This window comes from Emys orbicularis, chromosome 2 (assembly GCF_028017835.1).
Source record: "Emys orbicularis isolate rEmyOrb1 chromosome 2, rEmyOrb1.hap1, whole genome shotgun sequence".
Classification (NCBI taxonomy): Eukaryota; Metazoa; Chordata; order Testudines; family Emydidae; genus Emys; species Emys orbicularis.
In genome coordinates, this window is record NC_088684.1 from 88,896,195 (window position 1) to 88,922,335 (window position 26,141).

At 41.6% G+C, this 26,141-nt stretch overlaps 1 protein-coding gene across 1 annotated transcript in view; it reads left to right on the plus strand.

Moving 5' to 3' along the window:
- The window catches only part of PTPRM (protein tyrosine phosphatase receptor type M), a 712,503-nt gene that overhangs the window by 626,718 nt on the left and 59,644 nt on the right, over window positions 1–26,141 (plus strand). Inside the window, exons 22-24 of the mRNA XM_065399529.1 lie at window positions 8,625–8,712; window positions 16,414–16,490; window positions 19,621–19,657. Coding sequence (XP_065255601.1) covers window positions 8,625–8,712; window positions 16,414–16,490; window positions 19,621–19,657 — 202 coding nt within the window. The remainder of the gene's footprint in view (window positions 1–8,624; window positions 8,713–16,413; window positions 16,491–19,620; window positions 19,658–26,141) is intronic.

Sequence of the window (26,141 nt, forward strand, 5' to 3'; positions counted from 1 at the left end):
ACCAACAAACCAACCTGGGAAATTCCAAACATTTTTTTTCAAAATCTAGTTGAGGTTTTCAGGTGGCAAGCATACTTATCTATCGCACCATTTGCAAACCTCTGAAAAACAAAGAAATGAAAGGCCAAGAACATCATGAAATCTGTGCTTGCCACATAATTACATAAACACCCTGATCCTGCAAACACTCATACACCTGCTTAAAATAAACCACATGTATAAGTTTTGCAGGATCTGGGCCAAGAAACATTCTTTGTATAAAGAATATTCTATCATGAGACCATAACCTTAACTCTGACTCAAAATAAATGCAGTTCTGTCATCTGTGATCTCAAAATATAAGCTCAACAGCTGTCTAGATAAGATAATAAACTGCTGCATACTATCTCTTTCAGGAAGCAGCAAACTTAATAGCCTCTGAGTGTTCATTGAGAGGGCAGAAGACTGCAAGATACATCTCTGAGGAACTTGGCCGTTGGGTTTCTCTGATAGTTATCTGCTAGGCCAGTGGTATTCAATCTTATTAAATTTGCGGACCCTTAAAAATTTCTAATTGAGGTGCGGACCCCTTTAGAAATCTTAGACATAGTCTGCAGACCTCCACAGAACACAGGTTGAAAACCCACTGTGCTAGGCAAAGTTTAGACTGGCAGAGTCTGAAGAGTTTGCTGGCTGGGCAGACAAGCTGGTGTGTCAGGGAGTTGATACATACTTTAGCAGCAGCAAAACTCTCAACTGCTGAGTCTGAGAGGTAGCACAGTAACTCACAATTCCGGGAACCGCACTCGGTTTTCACAGCATACATTGTGAGTGGCACAATGATCAGCATCAATGCAAGTCCATATATATACATGGTTGTATCATATATAATAACACTGTGTACTTTTTTATTAAACTACATACGAACCTTATCAAGAAACAGCTATGTGAAGTACTTAACCAAAAATTTGTTCTGTCAGTTGATAAAAAAAAATGTACTGATATTTTCCACTTAACAATATCACTTTTAAAAAATCAGATACAAAAAATCTTACATTTAAAAGCAAATCGGTGGATCAGAGTTAAAGTTGTGCTGTAATGAAATATGCATGTCTTCGTACTTGTTGTGAATAATGTGTTTATTATTCAGGCAGCATAAGATTTATGATGGCCTTAACTTTTCATTTCCTTGCTTTTCAGTACTTTCATTTTGTAAATGATGTGGTAGGTACTTACATTGTCGTCACCTAGTAACCCTAGCTATTTTTTTTTAAGTCTTTTGGCTTTGTAATAATAGTAGTAATAATAATAATAATAGTCATGTAACATTCTTCATTGGAAGATCTCAAAGCACTTACAAGGTAGATTCATTTTACTACCCTTATTTTACAGATAGAAAAACTGAGATAGAGAGCAAGCGAGTTGCCCAAGGTGACAAAGTCAATGACAGAGCTGTGAATAGTACCCAGATCTCTAGACCCTCAATCTGCCCATAAGACCACACACTCACATCTCTATCTTCCAACCCCCACCCCCTCCAACCATATTTTTAGAGAGGTTCCAACATTTCTACCCTAGGACTTTCTAATGACATAGTTAAAAAGTCATCAATAAAAGTCAAAATTTACAACAGTTATCTCACAGTCTTGTCTGAGATATTGCAATTGTTTCCTAGTGTGAGCAGCACAGTGCATTAACTCTCAAATGTTTAATTTTTAATGTTGACTATTGCCGCATTGATTTAAAGCAAGCAGAGCCATCCTAGATGGTTGCTGCTTTATTGATCACTCCGTATCCATGTTACATACCACCATCATGGTTTTTCTTGTTGGTGAAAAGTTACAAATTTGACATTTTCATACTGAAATTTTCACTCTAAGAAAAGGTAGTTTTTTGCATAGGCAATGCGTAAGGGAGGCATTCTGGGTCAAGTGCCCCCACAGATTTCTGCTTAGCCTGTCAGGCGCGGAGGGGGCGAGGCAAAGAGGGGCTTTATCCTTCTTCTGCTGCGCCTGCCCCCTGGCACCCTCAGCACCTGGCCCTGGCAGCTGGGCCAGGCGGGAAGTTGAAGGAGTGGGACCAGCCACTTCTAGAGGAAGAGTCCCCCCTTCCTCCTGGCACATTTCCAGCTCATTTGGCCCCTACCCCAGCATCCAGGCCTAGGCTCTTTGCAATCATTGGTGAACTGAAGGATATCTTGGGGCATTTTTCTGGCTAAGGGTCTACTGTTAAAGAAAATTATTAATACTGATGCCTTAATATGGACAGTTGCCATGATACCCTGTGCAGTTCAGTGAACTTCTGTACAACTCTGTCCCAGGAGGGCAACGTGCTTAAAAGACACTAGAAAAAAAAAAGACACTGGAATGAAGCTTGTATTTCTCACAAGTAATTAAAGATCTTGATAGAACACTTGTGAGTGATTTGCTCTTTCCTTTACCTATGGGACAAATATGATCTCTTCTAATCCAGTATGGATTATTGCTTTGTCTCTGGGTTTGTCTACATGGTAGGATAATGCTTTGTAGGTTACACATTAATTGGGCTGTATAATCCCTGCTGGTGCGCACTAACAGTTGCATAGTGCATTTTAATGTACTGTTTCAAACACACTATGTTAAAGCGCACCAGCAGGATCTGCGTGGACTAATTAATGCACAACATGTTAGTGCGCATTAGAAATCACAATCCTCATACAGCACATTTTCCCCCCTTGTAGACAAGCCCTCTGCTTATATATAGTAACATATTGGGAATCTAAGAAATTGTACAACAGCTGTCTTTTGCAATAACTGTTTATTTTTTCTGGTCAAGCAGTGCAATAGTTACCTCTTTCTTCCATTTATCTCACCTCTCCAGTCATCACCATAGGACTAGAGCAACTCCCAAGAGAAAACTTAACAGGACAGGGTCAGCATAAGTGGACATTGTTCTTCCATTCTCCTTAGAAGTTGCTTGATTTTTTTTTTTTTTTTTAATTTATTTATTTATTTATTTATTTATTTTAAAGTAACATTTATGGAAGAGAAAAACAAAACCCCAAACAAAACATTTTGGTTTATTTGTAGATCTTTTTTAAAAAAAAATAATCAAAACAATCTAAAGCAAATTGAAAAATGTAGATATTTAACATAAACATGTATTACCCACAATGGGAATAGACTACGAAAGCTCATGGTAGGAATCAGGATTTCTCAGTGTGATGCAAAAAACCCTCTGTCTGTTGGTGTCACAGGGCTAAGGAGACAGCCCTTTGTATTTCCTCGGCAACTGTCTAAATTCAGCCCTTGTGCAAGAGGATAGAACTCCACTAAAGCCACTGGAATTGTGCTTGTTTACATGAGGCATGAATTTGGCCCATTGTGTATCTATCATATAACTTAATAGCTCTCTAGGTTATTTATTCAAAGTGCTCATTTGGGAGCTGAAAGTTCTTGTCTCCCATTGACTCCAGCAAGAAATTAAGAGCTTCTTTGGACTCTTCCTCCCTTTACTAGTGTAATTCATGAAGGATTTCACGGATTACATACTTGAAGTATGAAGAAAAAGGAGACAAATGGTAGTCCATTTTATAAGCACTTTCTAGCTCTTTAAGTGACTAATAACTCGCTGTGTCTTGGCAGGATAGAAATTTCACTTGTTTCCCCCTGTCTGACTTGGGAACTTTACTGTTTTACACCCGAGGTCAGTAAAGCACTTAAATACATGCCCTGGTGCTGTACTGAATCTGGATTTAGTGAACATTCAGATAACAAGATTAAAACATGGGTTGTCACCATCCATTCTGACAATAGGATTCCACATTAATCCTATTAACGTGGCCACTAAAAACCTTAAACTCAAAGCAAATATTTCAATATAAAATGATATTATCCATTTGTGTTACATTACATTACTTTTATCAGGGCCGTCCTTAGGATTTATGGGGCCCTATGCAGTATTATTAAACTGGTGTCTCTATGCCCGACAGCAGCCCATTTAAGACTAAAGATGAATACTCAGATTGTGCATCTAAAAATCTATGCAAGGATTTTTTAGAGATGTAATTTTATAATCTTCAGCAACACACTAATGAAATACTTTTAGAGCAAATTTTAAACTAAGGTCCTGTAGACTAACATGTTCTGAGTAAATATTACAGTAATGCACAACTGGTTTTGGATATGTCCACACTGGCAGAGTTACAGCACTGTCAGTTACAGTGCTGCTCGGAGAGCGCTGAAGGGAAACCACTGTTGTGTGTTCACACTGTCAGCTGCCTGCGCAATAACATGTTCACACTCGCAGCGGTATTCAGAGTGGTGCACTCTGGACAGCTATCCCACAGAGCTTAACCCACCCCTTAATGCCGTGGCTTATGAAGCCATACACGGGGCAACTTGACAGCAGCAAGGAGCAGTTCAACAACAGGCTGAGCAAGTGCAGAATGATTGTTGAGTGTGCTTTTGGTCATTTGAAGGCCCGCTGGTGCTGCCTCTATGGGAAGCTGGACCTGGCCGATGACAATATTCCTATGCTTATAGCCATGTGCTGTATGCTCCATAACATTTGTGAAGGGAAGGGTGAAAGCTTCACTCAGGGCTGAACCGCTGAGGTTCAGTGCCTGGAGGCTGAATTTGAACAGCCAGAGACCAGGGCTATTAGAGGGGCACAGCGTGGGGCCATAAGGATCAGGGATGCCTTGAGGCAGCAATTTGAAGCTGAAAGCCACTAATATTTGTTGCTATGCTTGGGATTGCAGTGCTTGTAATGCTAGGAGGTGATTGTGATTGGTGCAGACAATGCAATATGAAGGTTTAAGATAATTGTCTGTTGCTTTGTAGGGCTCTGTTTGCTTTCATACCAACACAATTCTTTTATTAAAAACAACAACCGGAAGACAGAGTAAAAAAAAAACCACATCAGCACTGAGGGGAATGGGGGAAGGGAAGGTCCCAGGAGGAGGTGGGGTGCCGGGACAGTTAAAGATTTGTGTATGTCCAGGGATCATATTCAACCTTCTCCTTTGGAGTACAGTGCAGTGGGTACTGTACTTCAGCAGGGCCAAACTGCAGAGGGATGGGTGTTGAGTTGAGTGGGTAGTGGGAGTCTGCAGTGTTGGACTGTGACGGGGAGGAGTTGAATGCCATGGCTACAGACTAGAGCCAGGAGGTTGATAAGTGTGTGTTGGTGGTGTCTGGGGGGTTCATGGGAAAGTGTTTTGCAACAGCAGCTGCAAAGGAGGGCGGCCACAGAGCTGCTCGGTTTGCAGTTTTGGTATTGCCTGGAGTGTGTCCAGTTGGTGCTCCATAACGTGTAAGAGCTGCTCCATAGCTTCATTCTGGCGCACCGCATTCTTCTTTTGGTCCCTCTTCTCGCTGTCCTGCTACTCGTTTTTCAGCCGTGAAGTGTATCATAACATCACGCAGAAAGTCTTTCTTAGTTCTTCGTGGCCGCTTTCTAATTCTGCACAGCCATTCAGCCGGCAGTAACGAAGTGGGAGGCTGGGCTCCCAAGGTCATCTCTGTGAAGCCAAAACACAACATTTTACAGAAGAAGTACTGTTTGCAACACACACAACACTGATTCAGTGATTTAAAACTCAGCCAGTATTCATATACCTGTCACTAATTGGTTGACCCCAGGCAAGCACACATGAGCCACAAGACCCCCAAAATGATGAGTAGCCGCAGGGGCAGGGTAAATCACTGTTCCCGGATCCGACTGTACACTGGGCACGTGGCTCTGGGGAGAGCCAGCACTGTAGGGGGGGCCTGATAATCATTCCTGTCCCCACATTTTCCACAGGCTGTGATCATTATGGAAGATATCTCGTTGCTGAGGGTGAGCAGGGAATCAGTGGAGGGTCGTCTCCAAGACTGCGGCTTCCGCCCTGTCCCTAATGCGGCTCGCCTGTGTGCAGCAATGGTCCCTCCCCCTCCCGCCCTGTGACAGCACGGTGGCGCGGGAAAGTTACCGTTAATGGGGCAAGAAACAAAGCAGCTCTGCCAAAGAACCTGTGGCAGCAGATTGCCCAGTATCTCCATGAGAGTTTCCTGGAGATCAGAGGCAGATTCTGGTAGGCTGACCAGATGTCCCGATTTTATAGGGACAGTCCCGATTTTGGGGGCTTTTTCTTATATAGGGTCCTATTACCCCCCACCCCCTGTCCTGATTTTTCACACTTGCTGTCTGGTCACCCTAGATTCCGGTGAAGTGAGGAAGTCAATCAACAGCTTATTCTGCCGCTCAGACTAGGCACGTGGTGGTACATGCATCATACAGACACAAGCCTGCTTTCTGCAACCCTCCTGCACGCAACAACTCGCCTCAGTGATTCCCAAAATCAAATCCACTTACCAGGGGCCTCCTCTCCTGTTTGCACTTTGCCAAGATCCAACAACTGTAACTGGCTAGTCGCCTCCGGGTAGAAAAGAGCTCCTGGCTACATGCATCTCTGACCTCCAAGTCATCCTCTGCCTCTGGGTCCCCCTTCCCCTCTACATCCTCGTCCAAGATTTCCTCCTTCTGGCTCGGTCTGCTCTCGACTGGCACGCGAGCCATCAAAGTATCACAGTGGCCTTCTCAGTGGAGGTGGGGTCACCACCGAGTATCATGTCCAGCTCTTTGTAGAACCAGCAGCTCGTGGGCACAGCACCTGAGCGGCGGTTTGCCTCCCGCGCCTTGTGGTAGGCGTTCCGCAGCTTCTTCACTTTTACCCTACACTGCAGTGTGTCCTGGTCATGGCCTCTTTCTGTCATGCATCGTGATATCTGTCCCTAGGTATCATAATTCCTACAGCTGGAGTGCAGCAGGGACTGGACAGCCTCCTCTCCCCAAATGCTGATGAGGTCCAGCAGCTCGGCATTGCTCCAAGCAGGGGATCGCCTGGTGCGTGGAGCAGGCATGGCCACCTAGAAAGATGCGCTGAGACCACTACACACATCACCGAGCAAACAGGAAAGGGACTTTCAAAATTCCCAAGGAATTTACGGGGTGGGGCTCACAGTTGGTCACCTGAGGGCAGGGCAGTAGAATTCAAACCAATGGCCAGAGAGGCAAGAACAGTCATTTATCAGGGGGTAGCCGTGTTAGTCTGTATCTACAAAAACAACAAGGAGTCTGGTGGCACCTTAAAGACTAACAGATTTATTTGGGCATAAGCTTTCATGGGTAAAAACCTCACTTCTTCGGATGCATAGAAGAAGTGAGGTTTTTACCCACGAAAGCTTATGCCCAAATAAATCTGTTAGTCTTTAAGGTGCCACCAGACTCCTTGTTGTTTTTGAAGAACAGTCATTGTGGGACACCTCCCGGAGGCCAATCACAGCACTGTAATCGACCAGGGTGTCTACACTGGCACTGCGGTGCTGTACCCCTGGTGCAGAAAGCTCTACGCCTCTCGTCGGGGTGGTATTTTTACAGCACTGCAGCTGCGCAGTTTCTGCGCACTAAGTGGCTTGGCAGTGTGTACACCTCAGGAGTTACAGCGCAGAAAGCTGCTTGACTGCGCAGAAACTTGCCAGTGTAGGCAGGGGCAGTACATTCAGAAACTGACCATGTATACCTGGGGGTTGGCAAATGCCTGTTAAATGGCTTCATTACCACTTGAATGGCTCTTTAACAGTTTCAGTGTTGTGCTAATAGGTCTGGCAGGCTGGAGGCTTTTTCACTGTTAAGTACTAGATCCCAGACTCAGGAGGCTGCAGCAGTCAGCTGTGATGGGAGCCTTCAGGAAGGGTCAGAACAGAGATAGGAAGAGGCGGGAGGGTGGACACTAAGACCCAGAGGTGCCCCAAATTTTTGGGTGCCCTATGCAGCCGCATATGCCTAAGGACGGCCCTGACTTTTATGGACACAGTGCACACAAAGACATTGTGTGAAAGTCATTATTTTAGAATCCGAGCTGCACATGAAAAGTGGGTAAGAGAGGATTGTTTTTCTTATGCCAAGTGGTGTATTTTATTAATATAAAAAGATATTGTTAGCATCTTTACTTTTATCTAATATTCAGCCAGCCTCTGTACTGTATTTAATAAAACTAATACAAATAATAAGATTGTATTTTTCATAAAATTACATCATTTTTCTTTTCTGACAATCTAATAAGCTTGGAGGTGTTGTAAATAATGTTTTTAATAAAAGGCCAGTTGAATGCAAATTAAGAAAAATGCCACTGTTGTGTTAAGAGACTGAATAGCCACCTATCACCAGGTAAATGTGAAACTGTTGGTAATATATTATTAACATAGGGTCAAATTCTGCTATCAGTAATATCACTGGGTTTATTCCAGTTTTACTCTGGTGTAACTAGGAGCAGAATTTGGACAATGCACATTAATTAGTCAATTATGCTTAGCATTACAAACACGGAACTTTTGCAAGGTTAGCTAACTCTCCTCGCACAAAAATCATTCTTGCTGATGCACACTTTATTCTTGTGTCAAACTCTCCAAGTAAAACATGGGGCTGAAAGAAAGTGCTGTTCAAAGAAGAGCCTGGTATCATTATCAGATAAGCAAATTAGTTAAATGTCGCTTTAACAACTGTAATTTTGGCTGTTGTAGTATTTCTTCCCTGCTCCATTGCTTTATCCTTTACTCTTAAGGTTCCTGTTGCTACATACTGAATTTCTTAATGTCACTTTCTATCTTTTTTTTAAATAGAGTTTCTTTGAAGGACAGTCTGCACCCTGGGACTCAGCTAAGAAAGATGAGAACAGAATGAAGAATAGATATGGGAATATCATTGCATGTAAGTGTTGGCAGCATAATTGTGCTACTGTGTTAACTTCCTTTTAGCTTCTGGGAGACAAGGTGGGTGAGGTAAAATCTTTTATTGGACCAACTTCTGTTGGTGAGAGAACCAAGCTTTCCAGCTACACAGAGCTCTTCCTCAGGTCTGGTAAAGGTACTTAGAGTGCCACAGCTAAATACAAGATCAAACAGATAGTTTAGCATAAGTAGTTAGCACGTATTCTGAGGGACCATTCAAGGTGAAGTGGTTACTGGCTTGAGTGACAGGGAAGATAATAGTGTTGTCCAGAGTGATTGGAAAGATCAAAAGCTCAACTTTTGACCATGTTGAGCTTGAGTTGACAGCTGGACATCCATGAGGATATGTCAGAAACACAAGCCACGATTTTGGTGTAGATGACAGGAGAAGGATAGATCTCTGGGTCATCATTACAGAGATGTTAATTAAAGCCTCATTTGTGAATGAGATTACCAGTGAGGAGGAAGAAGAAGAGGGGCCAAGTACAGAAGCCTGTGGGAGCTGAGTGAAAGTTGGGAAGAGGAGGATCCTCCTAATGAAACAATGAAAGAATGATTAGAAATGTAGGAGGAGAACCCGCAGAGGGTGGAGTTTTAAAAGCTTAGGGAGCGCAAGATTTCGAGACGAGGACCATGGTGGACTACAGTAAAACACATCAGAGTTATGAACACTTGAGGAATGGAGGTTGTTCGTAACTCTGAAATGTTTGTAACTCTGAACAAAATGCTATGGTTCTTTCAAAAGTTTACAACTGAACATTGACTTATCACAGCATTGAAACTTTACTTTGCAGAAGAAAAATGCTGCTTTTAACCATCTTAATTTAAAAAGAAACAAGCACAGAAACAGTTCCTTACCTTGTCAAATCTTTTTTTTAACTTTCCCTTTATATTTTAGTAGTTTACGTTTAACATAGTACTGTGCTGTATTTGCTTCTTTTTTTGTCTCTGCTGCTGCCTGATTGCGTACTTCAAGTTCTAAATGAGGTTTGCGGTTGACTGGTCAGTTCATAACTCTGGTGTTCGTAACTCTTGAGGTTCTACTGTATGTCAGTGATAACCACAATTCAAGGAGGATGGAGTACTTGTTCTGAGTTGTGGTCAAGAAGAAGTCATTATAGACGTTGGTGAGAGCAGTTTCAGTGAAATGGGGTAGGCAGAAGTTGGGTTGAAGAGAGTCCAGTGGTGGAATCTGAGGAGAAGAACTCTAAGCTGTGCTTGTAGTCAAGGAGTTCTATGAGCTTTAGAGATGGAGGGACAGGGGACAGTAGCTGGAGAGATCAATAGGGTCAAGGGGAAGGGGTTAAGATGAGTGAAACTAAAGCATTGTTTGTATTGCTAGGGGGAATGAACCAGATGAGAAGGAGAGATGAAGAAGAGAGGTGAGATGAAGCAGAGGAGGGGTGAGAATGGGGGAATTATGAGATGGGGAAGATGGAACGGGGGATACAGGAAGAAGGAAGACACAATATCTCAGCTTCAGTAACAAGGAAAATGGGGAGAATATGTTGGCATAAGGAAAGAGGGGGAGGATGTCCTGTCAGAGCTTGTGAATTTTCTCTTTGAAGAAGTTAGCAACATTCTTAGCAGACATGATGGGAGGCTTTAAATAGGGAATTGAAGGTAAGGAGAGAGTGAATCTGTAGTAGAGGAAATCAGCATGGTCATGGGTCTTTCACCAGAAACACTCAGCAGCAGGAGTGGAAGAAGCAAGTGGAGGAGGGGAACCATGGCTGGGATTAGAGAGATGGGCCCTTTTGATGTGTGAGAAGTGCCAAGTAATCCGAGTGGTGGAGAAAGTCAATTACTAAGTCAGTGGGAGAGGGGGATGAGAGCACAGGAAGGAGGAGGCTGATAGCAGATGAGAAGTCCTTGACATTAATGGACTGGAAGTCATGGAATGGTTGGTTGGCAGGTCAAAGGAGATGATGCTGAATGAGATGAGGGGATACAGAAAGAGTTCAGTGATGGAGACATCAGAGGCAGAGAGCGTGGGCAGTCTGGTGAAAACTAGATCAAGCAAATGGCCTTTTTGATGAGTGGGAGAATTGATCTAAGGCTATCTGTCAGATGAAGAGGTGAGGGAGAAAAGGGATCAGATAGGTCGGCATCATGGAAATTGAAGTCTCCGCGAATGAGTATGGGTGCAAGGAAGAAGTAAGGTAGGAACAGAAGTGAGAAAAGTGGTAGTTGGGAAATAGTCAGGTTCCCAGTGTTTGCTCTTTTGTACAAAATATATAGTTCCCAAAAACCTTAACATTCACACAGATGTCAATTTATTTCCTTTTTAACTATAACTCCCTTTTTTTCTAAATCTTGTAATCTTTCTCCTAGAAAATTGGCAATCTCTACGTAGCTGAAAATAAAAGAGCAAAGCTGCTGAATTTCATGTACTTTACAATGAACACTAAAGTACATGAAATAAATTACACTAAAATAAATTACACTTTAACACTAAAATACACTTCTTTAAATTACACTACTATGCAGAATCTTAATGCTGACCTGATACTTCTCCATGGAAAAATAACACATATAGGTCACTGGTGTATGATGACTGACAGACATGACTGTTGATGTTGCTAAAGACAGAATTTTATGTTACAGGGTGTAAAAGGATATTCACTTCTTGAGCCCCTCCAAGAGGCAGGGTGCAGTACCACAGTCCTTTTTCACGCCTGGCACTTCCTGAAGGCTGACCTCGGTGGGTCTTCAGTGGCTTGGCCCATTGGCCAAGTCACAAAGTCCAAATGAACCTCTTCTGGGATTTTAAAGAGTCTAATAACTAAATAGTCTTTTTTTCCCTCAGGTCTTCAGCTCTGGCTTTGGAACCTTTAAATTCATCCCTTTGTTCGGGATCCCCAACAAGATCTGTACCCTTCTTGGGGTTTATGCCACTTTGTCTGTGGCTGGTTGGGAACCCGGGCCTACAAACTATTCTGGGTTCCAACCCAAGGACCCTGTACACAGCAGCCATGTACTGCTCACTCTAATTCATCACTGCTGTTTCTCTGGGCCTCTTCCTACCAGGCCATTCTGTCTATAGTCCTATCTCAGAGCCAATTTCCTCAGGTTCTTCTCTATCTCCATGCCAGAGAGGAGCACTCCTCTTCTCTCCTCTGGTCCCAGCCAGGAACTGACCTGCTAATGCCCTGCAGCCTCTTTTATCTGAGCCTGCTGAGCTCTGATTGGCTATCGCTAGCCCTTCTAGCCCTTGGAGGACCAGGTCTTTCTAGCTTCCCAGATGGCTGCGTCCGTGAAGCCACTCTAGGCAGGCCTTGAGGAACCACCTTTGCTGCTCTTTTCTTCCCCCTTCGCTCTTCCTAGGGCAGAGTTTAGTAGGCCTGTCATAGGGAGTCACAAAAGCCAGCTACATCCCATCACACAGGGTAATTGAGACAAAGGTGGTGTGGGTATTGTTCTTCTGGACATGTTGGAGACCTATAGTACTTCTTTATAGATGGGTGGAGCCTGTTAATGAAAATAATGAATGTGATGTTTAGATGTTAGAGAAAGATACGTTAGTTGGATATTTGTGTAGGTGGATACCCTTAAAGAATCCCAAATGTTTTTTTAAAAGTTTTTCTTTGTGGGAGTATATTGCATAGAAGTATCTGCAATTGATGTAATTATTATTTAGTTATAAAAATGCCCATAGTGCAAATAAGAACAGGTTCTTAATAACAGAGATATGGAGATCCGTATGCCTCCTGTTCCTTTACAAAATTTTATCTCCTGACGTGACAATAGATCCACATTTTTAGTCAGAATTTTGCTGCATCAGGCACCTCTTTTAATGTGTTCTAAACAGCCTGTCATTTTGGGTCCCCAGTTGAAGTAAGTAGAAGACTAGTAGCACTACAGATCTGGGGTAAAGAAGTGATGACTAGCAGAGGGAAAACAAGTAAAAGATACTAGATGCACGAAACAATTGTAATTACAAGTAATACTGAAGACTCTCTAAGAGGGCAAATGTTACTTTAGATTGTATCTCAACTTACTTTTAATATGTAAATCGATATTTAAGAAACAGATAGTTGGATGGAGATGAGTTATCAATAAAACATACTATTTATGTGGCAGTAAGAATTTCGAATAATACAAATTAAAATTACAACACATTATTTACGTTGAGGGGCAACCTTTTTAAAAGAGCCTCTAAAATTGTGCCCACAAATGTGCTGTATGTTAATTAGTTTTATGCAAATGGGTGCATGGGCAAAATTGCGGAGAATAATTTTAGAGGTCTGCTTTTAAAATTGTGTCCCTAGGTTATTATCAAAATATTGGCTTCTGCTTTTAAGGCATTTAAAAAAAACCTCTTGCTACACTGTATTTAAGAAGTTAAAAGTACTGTAGATGGCTTAGAAGCCATATATTCTAGGTATATTTTTTGCAGTGAAACATATGTTGTTTTAGAATGTGAGTTTAATGTAGGTTTTTCAGCGCTTTTATCCTCTCTGTTTCAATCCTCCAAGATGCCATCATTATGCTATTGTTTGTAGTCAGTATTGCTTTGTAAGGAAATTAAAGCAGTAGCACCAAGCTGCCAACACAGAGGGAGCTTGTCAAAGTAGCAGTGTACGTTACATTACTCAGGTGATGTACATTTAATTAGATACAAGCCTGCCCCATTTACAATGAGAAGGTGGCTACAGCAACTTGTGAGCTGCTTCATCATTATGCTAAATGCTGACCACAATCTAATCACCTATACAAAATGTGTTTCTTCTTTATTAAATATAAATGTCTTTTTTTATGTTGTTTCCATGTTAAGAACCAAAAAATGGCTTTGAAACTGTTAAATGAATCTTGTGCTTGAGAACAGTGTTGTGTCTGTATTTACTGTACAGTGGTTACTTATGGGCGTAGGTAATATTCATTTGTCCCTTAAGAAAGATTTCTATTATCTATAAGAATTTATTTTTAACCTACTGCAGCCCTGATCAAATGAGAAAAGAATATTGACCAAGATTTTCAAAAGTGACATGATTTTGGGTGCCCAACTTGAGATGTCTTTGTTAGGGGCCTGATTTTCAGACACTCGGCACTTTCTGAAAGTCAGGTGTCCATTCATGTGTTGTAGGGGGAAAACAGGGCACACAGAATCACTTTTGAAAATATTGGCCACAGGCTGGTGTGTATGTGCATGTGCACATGCATAAGGGGCAGGATGAAATGATCGTGTTCATACTTAGAATGGAAAATGTATTTCAGCATAAGGAATTTTGAAGATTGAAGTGGTTGGTGGTGTGATCAGTGCAAAATTAGGTTTGATATCATAATAGAGGGTGACCCCTCCCCCCCACCATGGGTAACACAGTGACAATGAACTTGAAATGAGACTGTTTAAAAGCTTTGAAGAAAGTAGTTAACATCAGACTGAAGGGTAAAGGAAAAACGTAAAAACCCAGATAATCAGCCTGGAGGCTATTTAAGAACAATGTATTAGAAGCACATATAGCTTGTGTATCTCTGAGTCAAAAAGCTATGTGATTAAGCACACACATAAAAAAGTGCCTGTTTTATATTTGTTAAAAAATCCTTTAAAAATCAGAAAACAGGCCCAAACCACACAAATACTGTCTGGGATTTTCAAAGAGATCAAGGAAGTTAGCCACCCAAATCCCCCCAAAAAGCGAATAGAAATTGTGTAATCGTCTTTCTTCAGCCCCTGTAGTATTCCTAGCCACTGTCTATGGAACACAGGTTCTCCTAAGTAAGATGCACATGTGAAGTAACAAGGGGAAAGAGATTATATGAAGATAACTAAAGATATGAAGCTAAATAATTTTTAAAAGACTTCAAATCTGAAGTAATAAAAGCTGCATCTGTGACTGAAAGCTGGCCATCATGGAGAGAGAGGAGGAAAAGAAAGTAATGAAATAGTGGAGAAGTTGATGGACATTTAGCATTGGACTTTAACAGGCTTTATTAGTTGGCTGTAGGGAAAAACAAGGACATTTATATTCTTAAAATATGTATTTATGAGAAATCTAAGTGTGGCCTTCGCAGAGATTGAAATCATAGAGGAAAAGTCAGCAGGTAACTTGAGAAGCTCGAGTGAAAGAGGTCAGTAGAATGGCAGGTTCTCTTGAGGGTGTTTTAAAGGAAATAAACATGAAATCATGGAGATACGGAGGAGGATATTCAATTCTAGTCCAATCCAGCTTCCATTGAGGGACTTCAGTGGGAGCTGGATCAGGCACAAAATCTATAAGCCAGCAAACGTGCCTGAAGATTGGAAAGTTGTTAATGTGGTATCTTTTTAAAGTAAGATCCTGGGAATTAAAGGCCTATGAACCTCACCTCAGTTTTGCAGAAACCGATTAATAACTTAATTAAGCATACAATAGCACAGCACTTGGATAAGTGTAACTTGATAGGTCAAACAAACATGGTTTCTGAAAGGGAAAATCAAGCCTCTTCAAATTGTTAGATTCCTTTGAAAAAGGTAATAAATACGCAGATAAGGATGACCTGATGAACATAATTGACCTGGATATTCCAAGATTTTTTCATAAGCTCCCCACTTAGAAACTATTAATTAGAAGAACAACATAAAAGGGACAAATGTGTAAAAACTAGCTAAGTAATAATCAATTGTAGGGAACCTTGGGTTGGAATTTGGTTCAGATTTATTTAATATATTAGGACTAGAAAGTCTCTAGGGACAACCCAGAGCTGCAACACCCTAGGCAAAGTGCTGGGAAGGAACTGTGACTGTGAGAGTCACAGACTCTCTTCGCTCCAGGGGCGCAAGATGGGAAGGAGCCAAGGGACTGCCTACTCCCTGACATTCCCTGCCCATTCTCCTACCTTAGCCATCCCTTTCCCACCCACTTGCCCTGGCAGGAGGAGGGAATATAGGACATGAATCTCTCCGATACTCGGAGCCATAACCCCAGTGAGTCTTCCATTGTCCTGCAGGGTGGTGAGCTTGGGTCCTTCTCCTTTCAGTAGCCACATATTATTTCATTATTTATTTCTTTAGTGCTTAACTACAATAGAGATTCCCCCATACAGAAAACATTAGGTGCCCTAACAACGACTTATACTTACAACAACATCATGATGACCACCTAATAGCACTACGTACTCAGATACAGGTAACCTCCTTTCTAAAGAAATCACTGAAACAACATATAGAGGGAGTGAAACTGATTTTTATTAGCAAATATATATATGATATACCAAGTTATTTTTTAGTCTTGGTTGTTTTGTCTCTTCAAATAATGATCTCCCACAAGACCTTGTTATATGCCTTACATAATCACTATGCACTGATAGCGGGAAAATTTTGCAAATGACTGAGCTTTTGACAATTGAGTGCTGTTAAATGTATTAATGAGAGGCAATTTGACTGTTGCAAAAACTGTTTCACATTCTCCAGGAGGAAAGAGCAGTGGTTTGAATATCAGATGTATTCAGCTCCAAAATCATTGGGAATTTTGGGGTTCATAAATGATTGAAGTGCAAAGTGGAAAGGTTTTACTGTATAACATCTAATAGCTCATTTTGAGCCAAAACCAAAAGACAGGAAACTTGAAAAATGCAGACTTTGTCATTTGACTTTAAAGTAATATGTGTTTTAAGGGTTTCCTTTGGAATGTGACCTTATATTTTGTGACTATTAAAAGCACCCCAAACTACTTTGTTTTATCTGTTGTTCCCATTTCAGATGATCATTCTCGAGTGAGACTGCAGCCCATTGAAGGAGAAACAAACTCAGATTACATCAATGGAAATTATATTGACGTACGTATACTGATGTAGTAAACAAAGTTAACATCGCTGTTCAGCCAAACATGTGGTCCATATTATTTTTACACTTTATTGACCATTTCTTATAACTAGCATAGCTGATCACAGTTTTGGCTGCCAAACATTATAGGAAACCACAGTCATGGGAATCCACATATACAATAAAGAAAAAATAAAACACCAAATATTTGCCAGTAAAAAAAATGAGCTCAGTCATTTCTTGAAACTTCCACACTCTGGAGTGAAATTTTGCCACCAACATTACGTGGCTATTTTGCCTCCTGATGCTTATGTGGACCAAGGAAATGTTATTTATATTGTCTGTCAACATCTTGGCATAATTCCACATTTAAAAGAAAGCTGTTTGCATATTAATGTGACAAAACTCTGTAATTCCTAATGCAGTGATTTGCAATCTCTTGTCATCGCTACACTTTTAAGTCGCCTTCAAAGTATAGTCTGCAGCTGTTAACCAGTACTTCTAATGCAAGCAAGACATTTCATTAAATATGTAGGGTGTTTAATTATTGAAGACTGCTTCTTTGTTCATTCTGCATCATGTTAGCTTAATGTTTTACATTAGAATAAATTCTTTAAGAGACAGCATGTTTTTTGGTTGAAAAGATAAAATCAAAAGTAGAATTGAAAATCAAGAAAAAGTCAACACTGTGTAAAGCCTGAAATCTAGAGATGAAAACTTCAATAATTTTAATGTGCATGAGGAACACTAGACGTGAGAGTACAGAAGAACTGCTGATTCTTAGGCAGCAGCCTACATTCCGTGATTTCTTCTTCCCCAGTGACACCTTTTAATGAAGGTGTCACAGTCTCCGGTTCACACATGTCCACCAGGTATGACAAGGGAATTTAGTAAAAAAAAATTCTCATACAGTATAGAACAACCAAATTAATCCTTATTCTTATATAACAATCTTTGGGTTATCTCTTTCTAATGATATTTAGGAGTATGTTTCAAAGGCAGTCAAATTAGCATTATATTTCTACCCTATTCTTTACAGTTTCAGAAACTAACACATTAACCATGAGGTAAAGATAAAAACAGAAACATTTCCATTTAAAAGAGTAATAAAAGTGTAGACAGAAATTTGTGTAATAAAAAGTAGAGATGGACCCAAATTGGGGGGTTGGATTGCGATTCCAATTCAAACTTTCCCAAGGTTCAGGGGTGTTCAGACCTCAGGTTCGGGGTTTAGTTGCTTATGTATAATTCAGATTATGCTTTGGATCCAGATCTGAACATCCACAAAATGTGGGGGGGCGGGGGAGGGTTTGGATCCCATGCTCTTGTTCAAGACCCTGATATAATGGCTTCATGTCATGTCTTCCTGCTCGTGGAAAAAAAAAAAAAAAAGCAGAATGGATTTAGTGGAACAACTGTGTGGGCATAGAAGACACTACCGGTGAGGGTTGTAAGGACATAAAGCTTCCCATTCCTTGGAAGATAGCTGTAATACAAAGCATCCAAGTTTCTTTGGATCATCAGAAATCAGTAGGCAAAGTGGTCAGGGCCAGCTCCAGGCACCAGCTTAACAAGCAGGTGCTTGGGGCCGCCAAGGGAGAGGAGCAGCACCTGCGGCAATTCGGGGGCGGCAGTTCCCTCACTCCCTCTAGGAGCGAAGGATCTGCCGCTGAACTGCCGCTGCCGATCGCGGCTTTTTTTTTTTTTTTGCTTGGGGCAGCAGAAATGCTGGAGCCAGCCCTGAAAGTGGTCATAAACAGGGAGACACCGTGGTTGTTTGTTAGCAAGAAAGTATTCAAGATTCGATTGTAAATGGCAATTTGTCTGTCCTTAGTTTCACAGATGTAGACGTGCAGCCTGTCTCATGCAGGCAGATTGTAACAGATGTCATATCAAAACAATGGAGTTACAATGGGAATGGCAGCTTCATAGGCATTTGCATAGAAAAAGCTTTGTTTGTATAGTGAGACATTCCCTTGAACTAAATCTCCCAGTGCCTGTTTGGTTGGTAGTCTGAATGAATCCAACCCCGCAGCTAGTAGATGACGAGAGAAATGCCAACTCTATCCACGGTCGTACAAATAAGTCTCAGTCCTTAGGCACTCAAAGTTTGCCTCAGAATGGCATATAAAGGAACCACTTCAGTAGTTCTTGTAACATTTTCTGTTCTCCAGGGTTCTTCAGATTACTTCAGTCTTTGTGTCTCACTTCACTCCTTACCCCTAACATACTCTACACTGGCAAGCGGATATGGAGTATGAGCTATAACTTTACATTTCTTCCTTTTGTTACTTGGTGTCATAACCTAACCATTATTTAAAGCTTTTGGTATTAATATTGATATAACTGTCTATAATGATGTACTGTTACACGAGTTAAATCCTTGGCAATATTCCTGTAGCATCAGAAACAAAAATACTATACAAATTCTGTTGTTTCTAGTTTGCATCCTATCAAGAGCCAATATTCTTTGTTATAAAGAATGCCTAAGTTGTTAGTGTTGATTGCTCAGTCAGCATATGATTAAGTTTCTCTTGCCTTCACAGAAAGAAACCGAGAATTCCTTTTCAGTGTAATTCCTATTTAGAGCTGGACAAACTATTTACACCAAGACATTTCTTCATAGATTTTTACCCTTTTTCTGTTCAGAAATCATTTGTGAACAGACCACAGGGCACAGAGAACCTCTTCCCTCCCTAGCGTGCACACGCAGCATCCATGCTGACTATAAATCTAGCGCTCTCTTAGCTGCTAAGCAGGGGACTAGCATTGCACTCCGCAGCACTTCACAGCTCGAGGACTTGGGGATGTGTCCAGGCTACATACTTGTGCCTAAGTTTATGTTGCTCCTTATCAGAGAAGCCAGTAAGGAACTTCCAGAACATACTAAGTCAGTCCCCTACCCAGGCACTGCGCAAGCCAATAGCTCAGGGATCCTCCAGTCCAGACAACATAGTTACTTCTTGTGCCCCCGCAATATGCCTCTCATTGGAAAGGCCAGAATTTGCCCCTAATATGTAACTTTTATTGTTGTGATATTCAGTAGGGTTATGAACACTAGTCTCTATGACATGATAATCATACCAGCACATGATGGTGCATTGCACTGCAAATTGACTCAAAACTTTTTTTCCATTTTTTTAGGGTTATCACAGGCCAAATCACTACATTGCTACCCAAGGTAAGCTAATCTCACTTTATGTATTTCTTGCTGGTTGTGTGAACAAAAAACTACAAACATTCTTGAATTATGGTTTATATTTGTAATACATATTTTTGCCACAATAAATAATAAATACAAAATTACTCTATGAACCCAGATATGGCAAGCTGCTTTAATTCAAACTCTTCAACTTCAAGATCTTAGTGTCGAGTTGTCTTTACATTTGGGTTCAGTAGTTTTGTGTAGAAAAACAAACAATATCTACCCTTACTTTTGGCTTATGTTACTCAGTAGGACTTGCTAAAGGACAAGTAAGTAGTGAAAAAGATGACAGGCAAAATTTTCAAAAGTGCCTAAGTGACATAGGAACCTCCTATCGGAGTTAGGTGCCTAAATATCTTTTAGTATCTGGCCCCTATGTCCTATTGAAAGTCAATGGAACTTAGGCTTCTAAATCAATTAGGTGCTTTGGAAAATTTTACCCAGCAAGTTTTAATACAGGACCTAAAGACACACTAGACTTGCAATACTTTGAAAAGAAAATAGGATTTCTGAAAGTCAGATGGCTTTTTAGATTGTCCTTTAAATGTTTGCTTGTTAAAATCTGACCATTCCTTTTGTTAATGTACAAAAAGATTGTCAACTGTTAACTTTATTCATAGACATGACTTGCCCATTTTGACACAGTTCTTATTTCACTTTTGGCCAAGATCAAACCTGGAAAGTTAAATGAGAAAGTTAAGTCTGCAATGGTTGATTAATTGTCATGGTTTGACAGTTTCTGCTGCCATGCTCAGGAAAGAGCATTGGATAGAATACATATGAAAACTTAATTACCCTTCCACAGCTGAAAGGAATGTCTCTCCATGTTAAATCTTCTACAGAAGAGGTTCTCAACCTTTTTCTTTCTGAGCCCCCACTCCCCAACATGCTATAAAAACTCCACGGCCCACCTGTGCCACAACAACTCTTTTTCTGCATATCCAGTAGATTAAAAGCTAGGGCTGGCATTAGGGTGTAGCAAGCAGGGCAATTGCCTGGGGCCCCTGCCACGGGAGGCCCCGCAAAGCTAAGTTGCTTGGGCTTCGGTTTCAGTCCAGGACGATGGGGCTCGGGCTTTGGCTTCAGCCTCGAGCCCCAGTGAGTCTAACGCTGGCCCTGCTCTCTAGCTTATTTTGGCGGACCCCCTGAAACCTGCTCCCAGTCTTTATTCAGGCCTAATCTTGGGTCATTACAAAACCTAAACTTAATTTCCCCAATACTAATTTCTCCCTACTGTTACTCACACCTTCTTGTCAACTGTCTGTAATGGACCACTCTCTTACCACTTCAAAAGTTATTTTTCCTCCCTCGGTATCCTGCAGTTAATTGATTTATCTCATTAGACTGACCTCACACTTGGTAAAGCAACCCCCATCCTTTCATGTATTTATACCTGCTCCTGTATTTTTCACTCCATGCATCTGATGAAGTGGGTTCTAGCCCACAAAAGCTTATGCCCAAATAAATTTGTTAGTCTCTAAGGTGCCACAAGGACTCCTCGTTGTTTATGCTCTTTTCAGAGCACCACCTAGGACAAAAAGGTTTCATTTCCCATGTATTGGATTTAGAAAGAAATGTGTACCTTTTTAATGACATACTGTTGAGACAGATGAAGATCATAGCCAGCCACCTCAAATAAAAGCACTTCCTTTGACTGCTACTGCCACTTGAGCAGCCCAATCTCTGCGGCCTCCAGCCCCTCGCCCTTGGTCTTACCAAAGGGAGGCTATTTCAACTCTTCCCCACCATCTCCCCACCCACAAACCCGCTATCGCTAGTTCCAAATGTTCTGCTCCTTCACTGCAGCCTCCAGGGTGTGAAATCATTGGGACAGGGTACATCAACTTGACTCCACCCAGAACAGTATGATTGCCACAGGCCTTAGCATCTTAGGCAGTGTCTCTCAAACTGGGGCCGCCGCTTGTGTAGGGAAAGCCCCTGGCGGGCCGGGCCGGTTTGTTTACCTGCCTCGTCCGCAGGTCCAGCCGATCGCGGCTCCCACTGGCCGCGGTTCGCTGCTCCAGGCCAATGGGAGCTGCTGGAAGCGGCGGCCAGCACCGCACCGCTTCCAGCAGCTCCCATTGGCCTGGAGCAGCAAACCGCGGCCAGTGGGAGCTGCGATCGGCCGGACCTGCGGACGGGGCAGGTAAACAAACCGGCCCGGCCCGCCAGGGGCTTTCCCTACACAAGCGGCGGCCCCAGTTTGAGAGACACTGATCTTAGGGAACCAGGGGAAGTCTTTTTGCTTTTTGATCTTAGGGAACCAGGGGAAGTCATTTAAACTTGCCACTGCAGCCACCCAACCACAGTGACCCATAGCCCCTAACCTCCCTACTGGTGGACTGGGGAAGGGAAACAAGGATATTTTCTGGTGTTGGTTGCTATGGCTAGTTTTTTATACCGCTCTGCAGGAGAGTATAATTGTTCTGTTTGTCCTTTAATTTATGCTACTGTTAGTTATTGTCTCCTAAAAATGAAAACAGTAGCAACTATGGTTGGCATTTTATTTGCAGTCCAGAGTATAGTTGCTTTCGGCAAGGGAGCAACTGGAGGGCCTTCCTGGGAGTTCATTACAAACCATTCTGATACTGAGTCATTCTCTGAAGCAATTTTAAATGCTGTTTTACCAGTCATTGCAGTACTTGAATAACAGATACTAAACTTGAGACCTTTACTCAATGGGCTTTCAAAGCAGAGAATCAGACACAAGAATGTGGGGAAAAAAACTATACAGTTTATTAAAGAAAATTGTGGTAACTTGAATATGGACTAGCTATAAATGCTCTTCCACCCCCAAATCCCACCCAATATAGTGGTAAAGAGAAATAGTTAGAGAGTGAGGAGAAAGAACAAAGACAGCGAAAACAAGTCTTTCAAAATGTAAAGAAGAAATTACTATTTAGGTTGCAATCTCTTTGGGGCAGAGACTGTCTTTTTGCTTTTTGTGAATGTGCAATGCCTAGCACACTGGGGTCCTGGTCTGTGATTGGGGCTCGTAGGCGCTGCTGCAATACAAATAAATAAAATTAATGTAAAAAAAATCTTACCAAGGGAAAAAAGAGAATAGAGACCAACCTGATACAAGTTCAAATTGGTTTTGCATTTGGATCTGATTGTGGGTTTTTTTGTTTTTTTTTTATGGACGAGAGCCTCTAAAATCTGTTTCTCGCATGAATTTGGACCAGTTCTCCAGCATCCTAACTTCAAGCCAAAACCTCAAATCCCTAGTGTGATATTTTCTCCTCTTAAAATAATTCAACGGAAGGTGTGGTCTTGATTTTTAACAGTGTTGGCAAACATGCTGAAACCCAGCTTTTACACTGGATTAATTATAATCCTTAAAAGAAATCATATATAGGGGAAAAGGCATTTGCTCCATACATTAAATTTTGTTTCTCTTTGTCATTTTCAGTTGTAAACCTGTCACTGAGCATAGCTTTCAGACATAGCCAGAGGTGTTTATATGCTGTCTTGGAACAGTTTTTCTTATAGAAAAGTACAAACACGTGGATGTGATAAAACATTTTGAACTGCATGTTTAATTCTGCGAAGATACTTTACAGCAATCTTAGGAATCCAACCTCCCTCTACACTACATTATCTTTTACAGGAAGATACCATTAAAAAAAGTCAGTTCCATGTCTCTGTGGAGTTAGTATGATTGATACTTAATTGTCCTAGTATTTTTCTTCAGCTGCATTAAACATACCAGGTGTTAATGAGCAAATATAATTGTATGCAGCTAAAAAGTGGAAAATCAGTTCATAATAGGCTACCAATCTGGTTTTAACAGAGCTGGGAGTTCCATAATCACCTGTTTATTAGAGTGTTACTATCTTCCATGGGACAATGTGGGTGAGGTAATATCTTTTATTGGGCCAACTTCTGTTGGTGAGAGGGACAAGCTTTCGAGCTACACAGAGCTGCTCTTCAGGTATGGGAAAAAGGTACTTAGTGTCACAGCTAAATACAAGGTTGAACAGATAGTTTAGCATAAGTAGTTAGCACATATTCCAAGGGACCATTCAAGGTGAAGTGGCCTGTTAACACCCCTGTAGACCAGGGGTCCCCAACCTTTCAGAAGTGGTGTGCCGAGTCTTCATTTATTCACTCTAATTTAAGGTTTCGCGTGCCAGTAATATATTTTAACATTTTTAGAAGGTCTCTTTCTATAAGTCTATAATATATAACTAAACTATTGTTGTATGTAAAGTAAATAAGGTTTTAAAAATGTATAAGAAGCTTCATTTAAAATTTAAATTAAAAAGCAGAATCCCCCGGACCGGTGGCCAGGACCCGGGCAGTGTGAGTGCCACTGAAAATCAGCTCGCGTGCCGCCTTCAGCAGGCGTGTCATAGGTTGCCTACCCCTGCTGTAGACCATCTTCCATGTTAACCAGAGTTTGGTTTATAGACCCTTATCTTCCATCCTGGAAATGCATACACCAATGCTGCTATTCAGTTGATTAGGAGGCAGATGCATTTTTATAAGAGCTAGCAAATGAAGTGTGTTTTCGTTAATATCCAATCAAGGGAACTTCTTACTGCACTTCAAGTGTAATAAATTCAAAACCTGCAATTTGGATTAGAAAATCAGCATCTCTCTCTCTCTCTTTTTTTTTTTTCCTCTTAATGCCATAACCATAATGGGACTGATGGGCTGAACTTGCCATTAATGAAGACATTTTGTGGTCTGCGTAGTTGGTACCAACAGATAAATAATGCACTTGGGTTACCTTGATAATAAAGAATCCTTTGTCACAACTCAACACAGTGGGTCATGTAGGGCTAACAAGCAGGTGCAACTTAAAAATCACTGCTTGCTTTTTTCCTCCCTTTTTTTTAATATGGATTTAATTCTGTAAAGTTCATTCACAGCAGGATGTCTGAACTGTACAATTTACTAGAATCTAGCTCTGTTTCCAGGAGATAGATAGATATTCAATGAATTTTCACTAAATTCTTTTAATATGAGTATAAGGCATAAATTTTTATACAGTATTTGGTCACTCCCATACTACTCAGTTTTCATATTGCCAATGGACCATATCTGACCCTGATATGCAGGGGAAAAATTACTGATTCCTTCTATTTTGTATTTAATTATTTTCTGTCCTGTGAAGTTCATATAATAAACTTAGTATTAACACAGCTGTTTCTAACAAGTCTCTAGCAAAGGTTTTATAATGTTTCTTCAGCTAAAGCACTAGTATTACATTCTGAATGCCAAATTCATGTTAGTATAGTTCTTCTTCGAGTGCTTATTCATGTCAATTCCAATCAGGTGTGTGCGTGCCTCATGCACGACAGCCGGAAGATTTTCCCCCTAGCAGAATCTGTAGGGTCGGCCTCGGCGCCTCCTGGAGTCGCGCCTTCATGGAGCTCAGTATAGGGCCCAGCCAACCCAACCCCCCCCAGTTCCTTCTTACCGCTGGTGATGGCCAGCTGGAACTTCTCTCGCTCTTGCTTCTGCAAGCGCCTTTAGCAGTGTCCCACTGTGATTTGTATATAGTTAGTTTTCTTTGTTTCTTAGTTAGTAGTAGTAGTACTGTTAGAAGTCGTTTCTCGAAGTTTCCATTATGGGGGTGCCCCCCACATTTCGTTCCCCAACACCAGGGCATGCCTCAGTCGCCGGGGTTCAAAGCTTGTGAAGTCTGCGGTAAATTGATGCCAAAAAGTGACCCGCACGCTTCTTGTTTAAAGTGCCTTGGCAAGAGTCACCAAAAGGACAAGTGCCGCATTTGTAAGGGGTTTTGTCCGAGGACTCTTAAGGATCGCGAGCAGAGACTCAGAATTATCCTCATGGAGGCAGCCCTCCGCCTGCAGTCCGACCCTCCGATCACTGCGCACTCCACCACTGTATAGCTCTTCCAGGGCCGCCCGGGGGGGGGGAAGTGGGGCAATTTGCCCCAGGCCCTGGGCCCTGCAGGGGCCCCCACGAGAATATAGTATTCTGTAGTATTGCAACTTTTTTTTTTATGGAAGGGGTCCCCGAAATTGCCTTGCCACAGAATCCTCTGGGCAGCCCTGATCTCTTCCTCTTAGGTGTTGTGGCTTTGAGCCTCCCAGCACTGGTGGCGGGTGGCTTTTCCTCCTCAGCATTCGGGTCTGTTGCTCTCTACTGTTGCCAGTACAGTATACTAGTTCTTGACCTCTATAAACTAGGTCCTGGATGTGGGGTGGAACACTGTCTACTGCTGAGGTGGACTTTTTAGTTTGTGAGTTATGATGGGAGCTTTATATCACTGAAAAGGGGAAATTCCTACTGTGTATTGTAAACAGTGGCAGCCATTAACAAGTCAGCATTTATCAACAGTTACCACACAGTGGTATCTGAGAGTAGCAGAGTTTTTCCCATTCTATACTTTAAAATCAGAGATAACAGTAATAACTGTGTGAGAGCTGTTGGTATTTTAATGGTTTCCTGATTAGTCTAGTCCTTGTGCTAATAATCTAGTGTG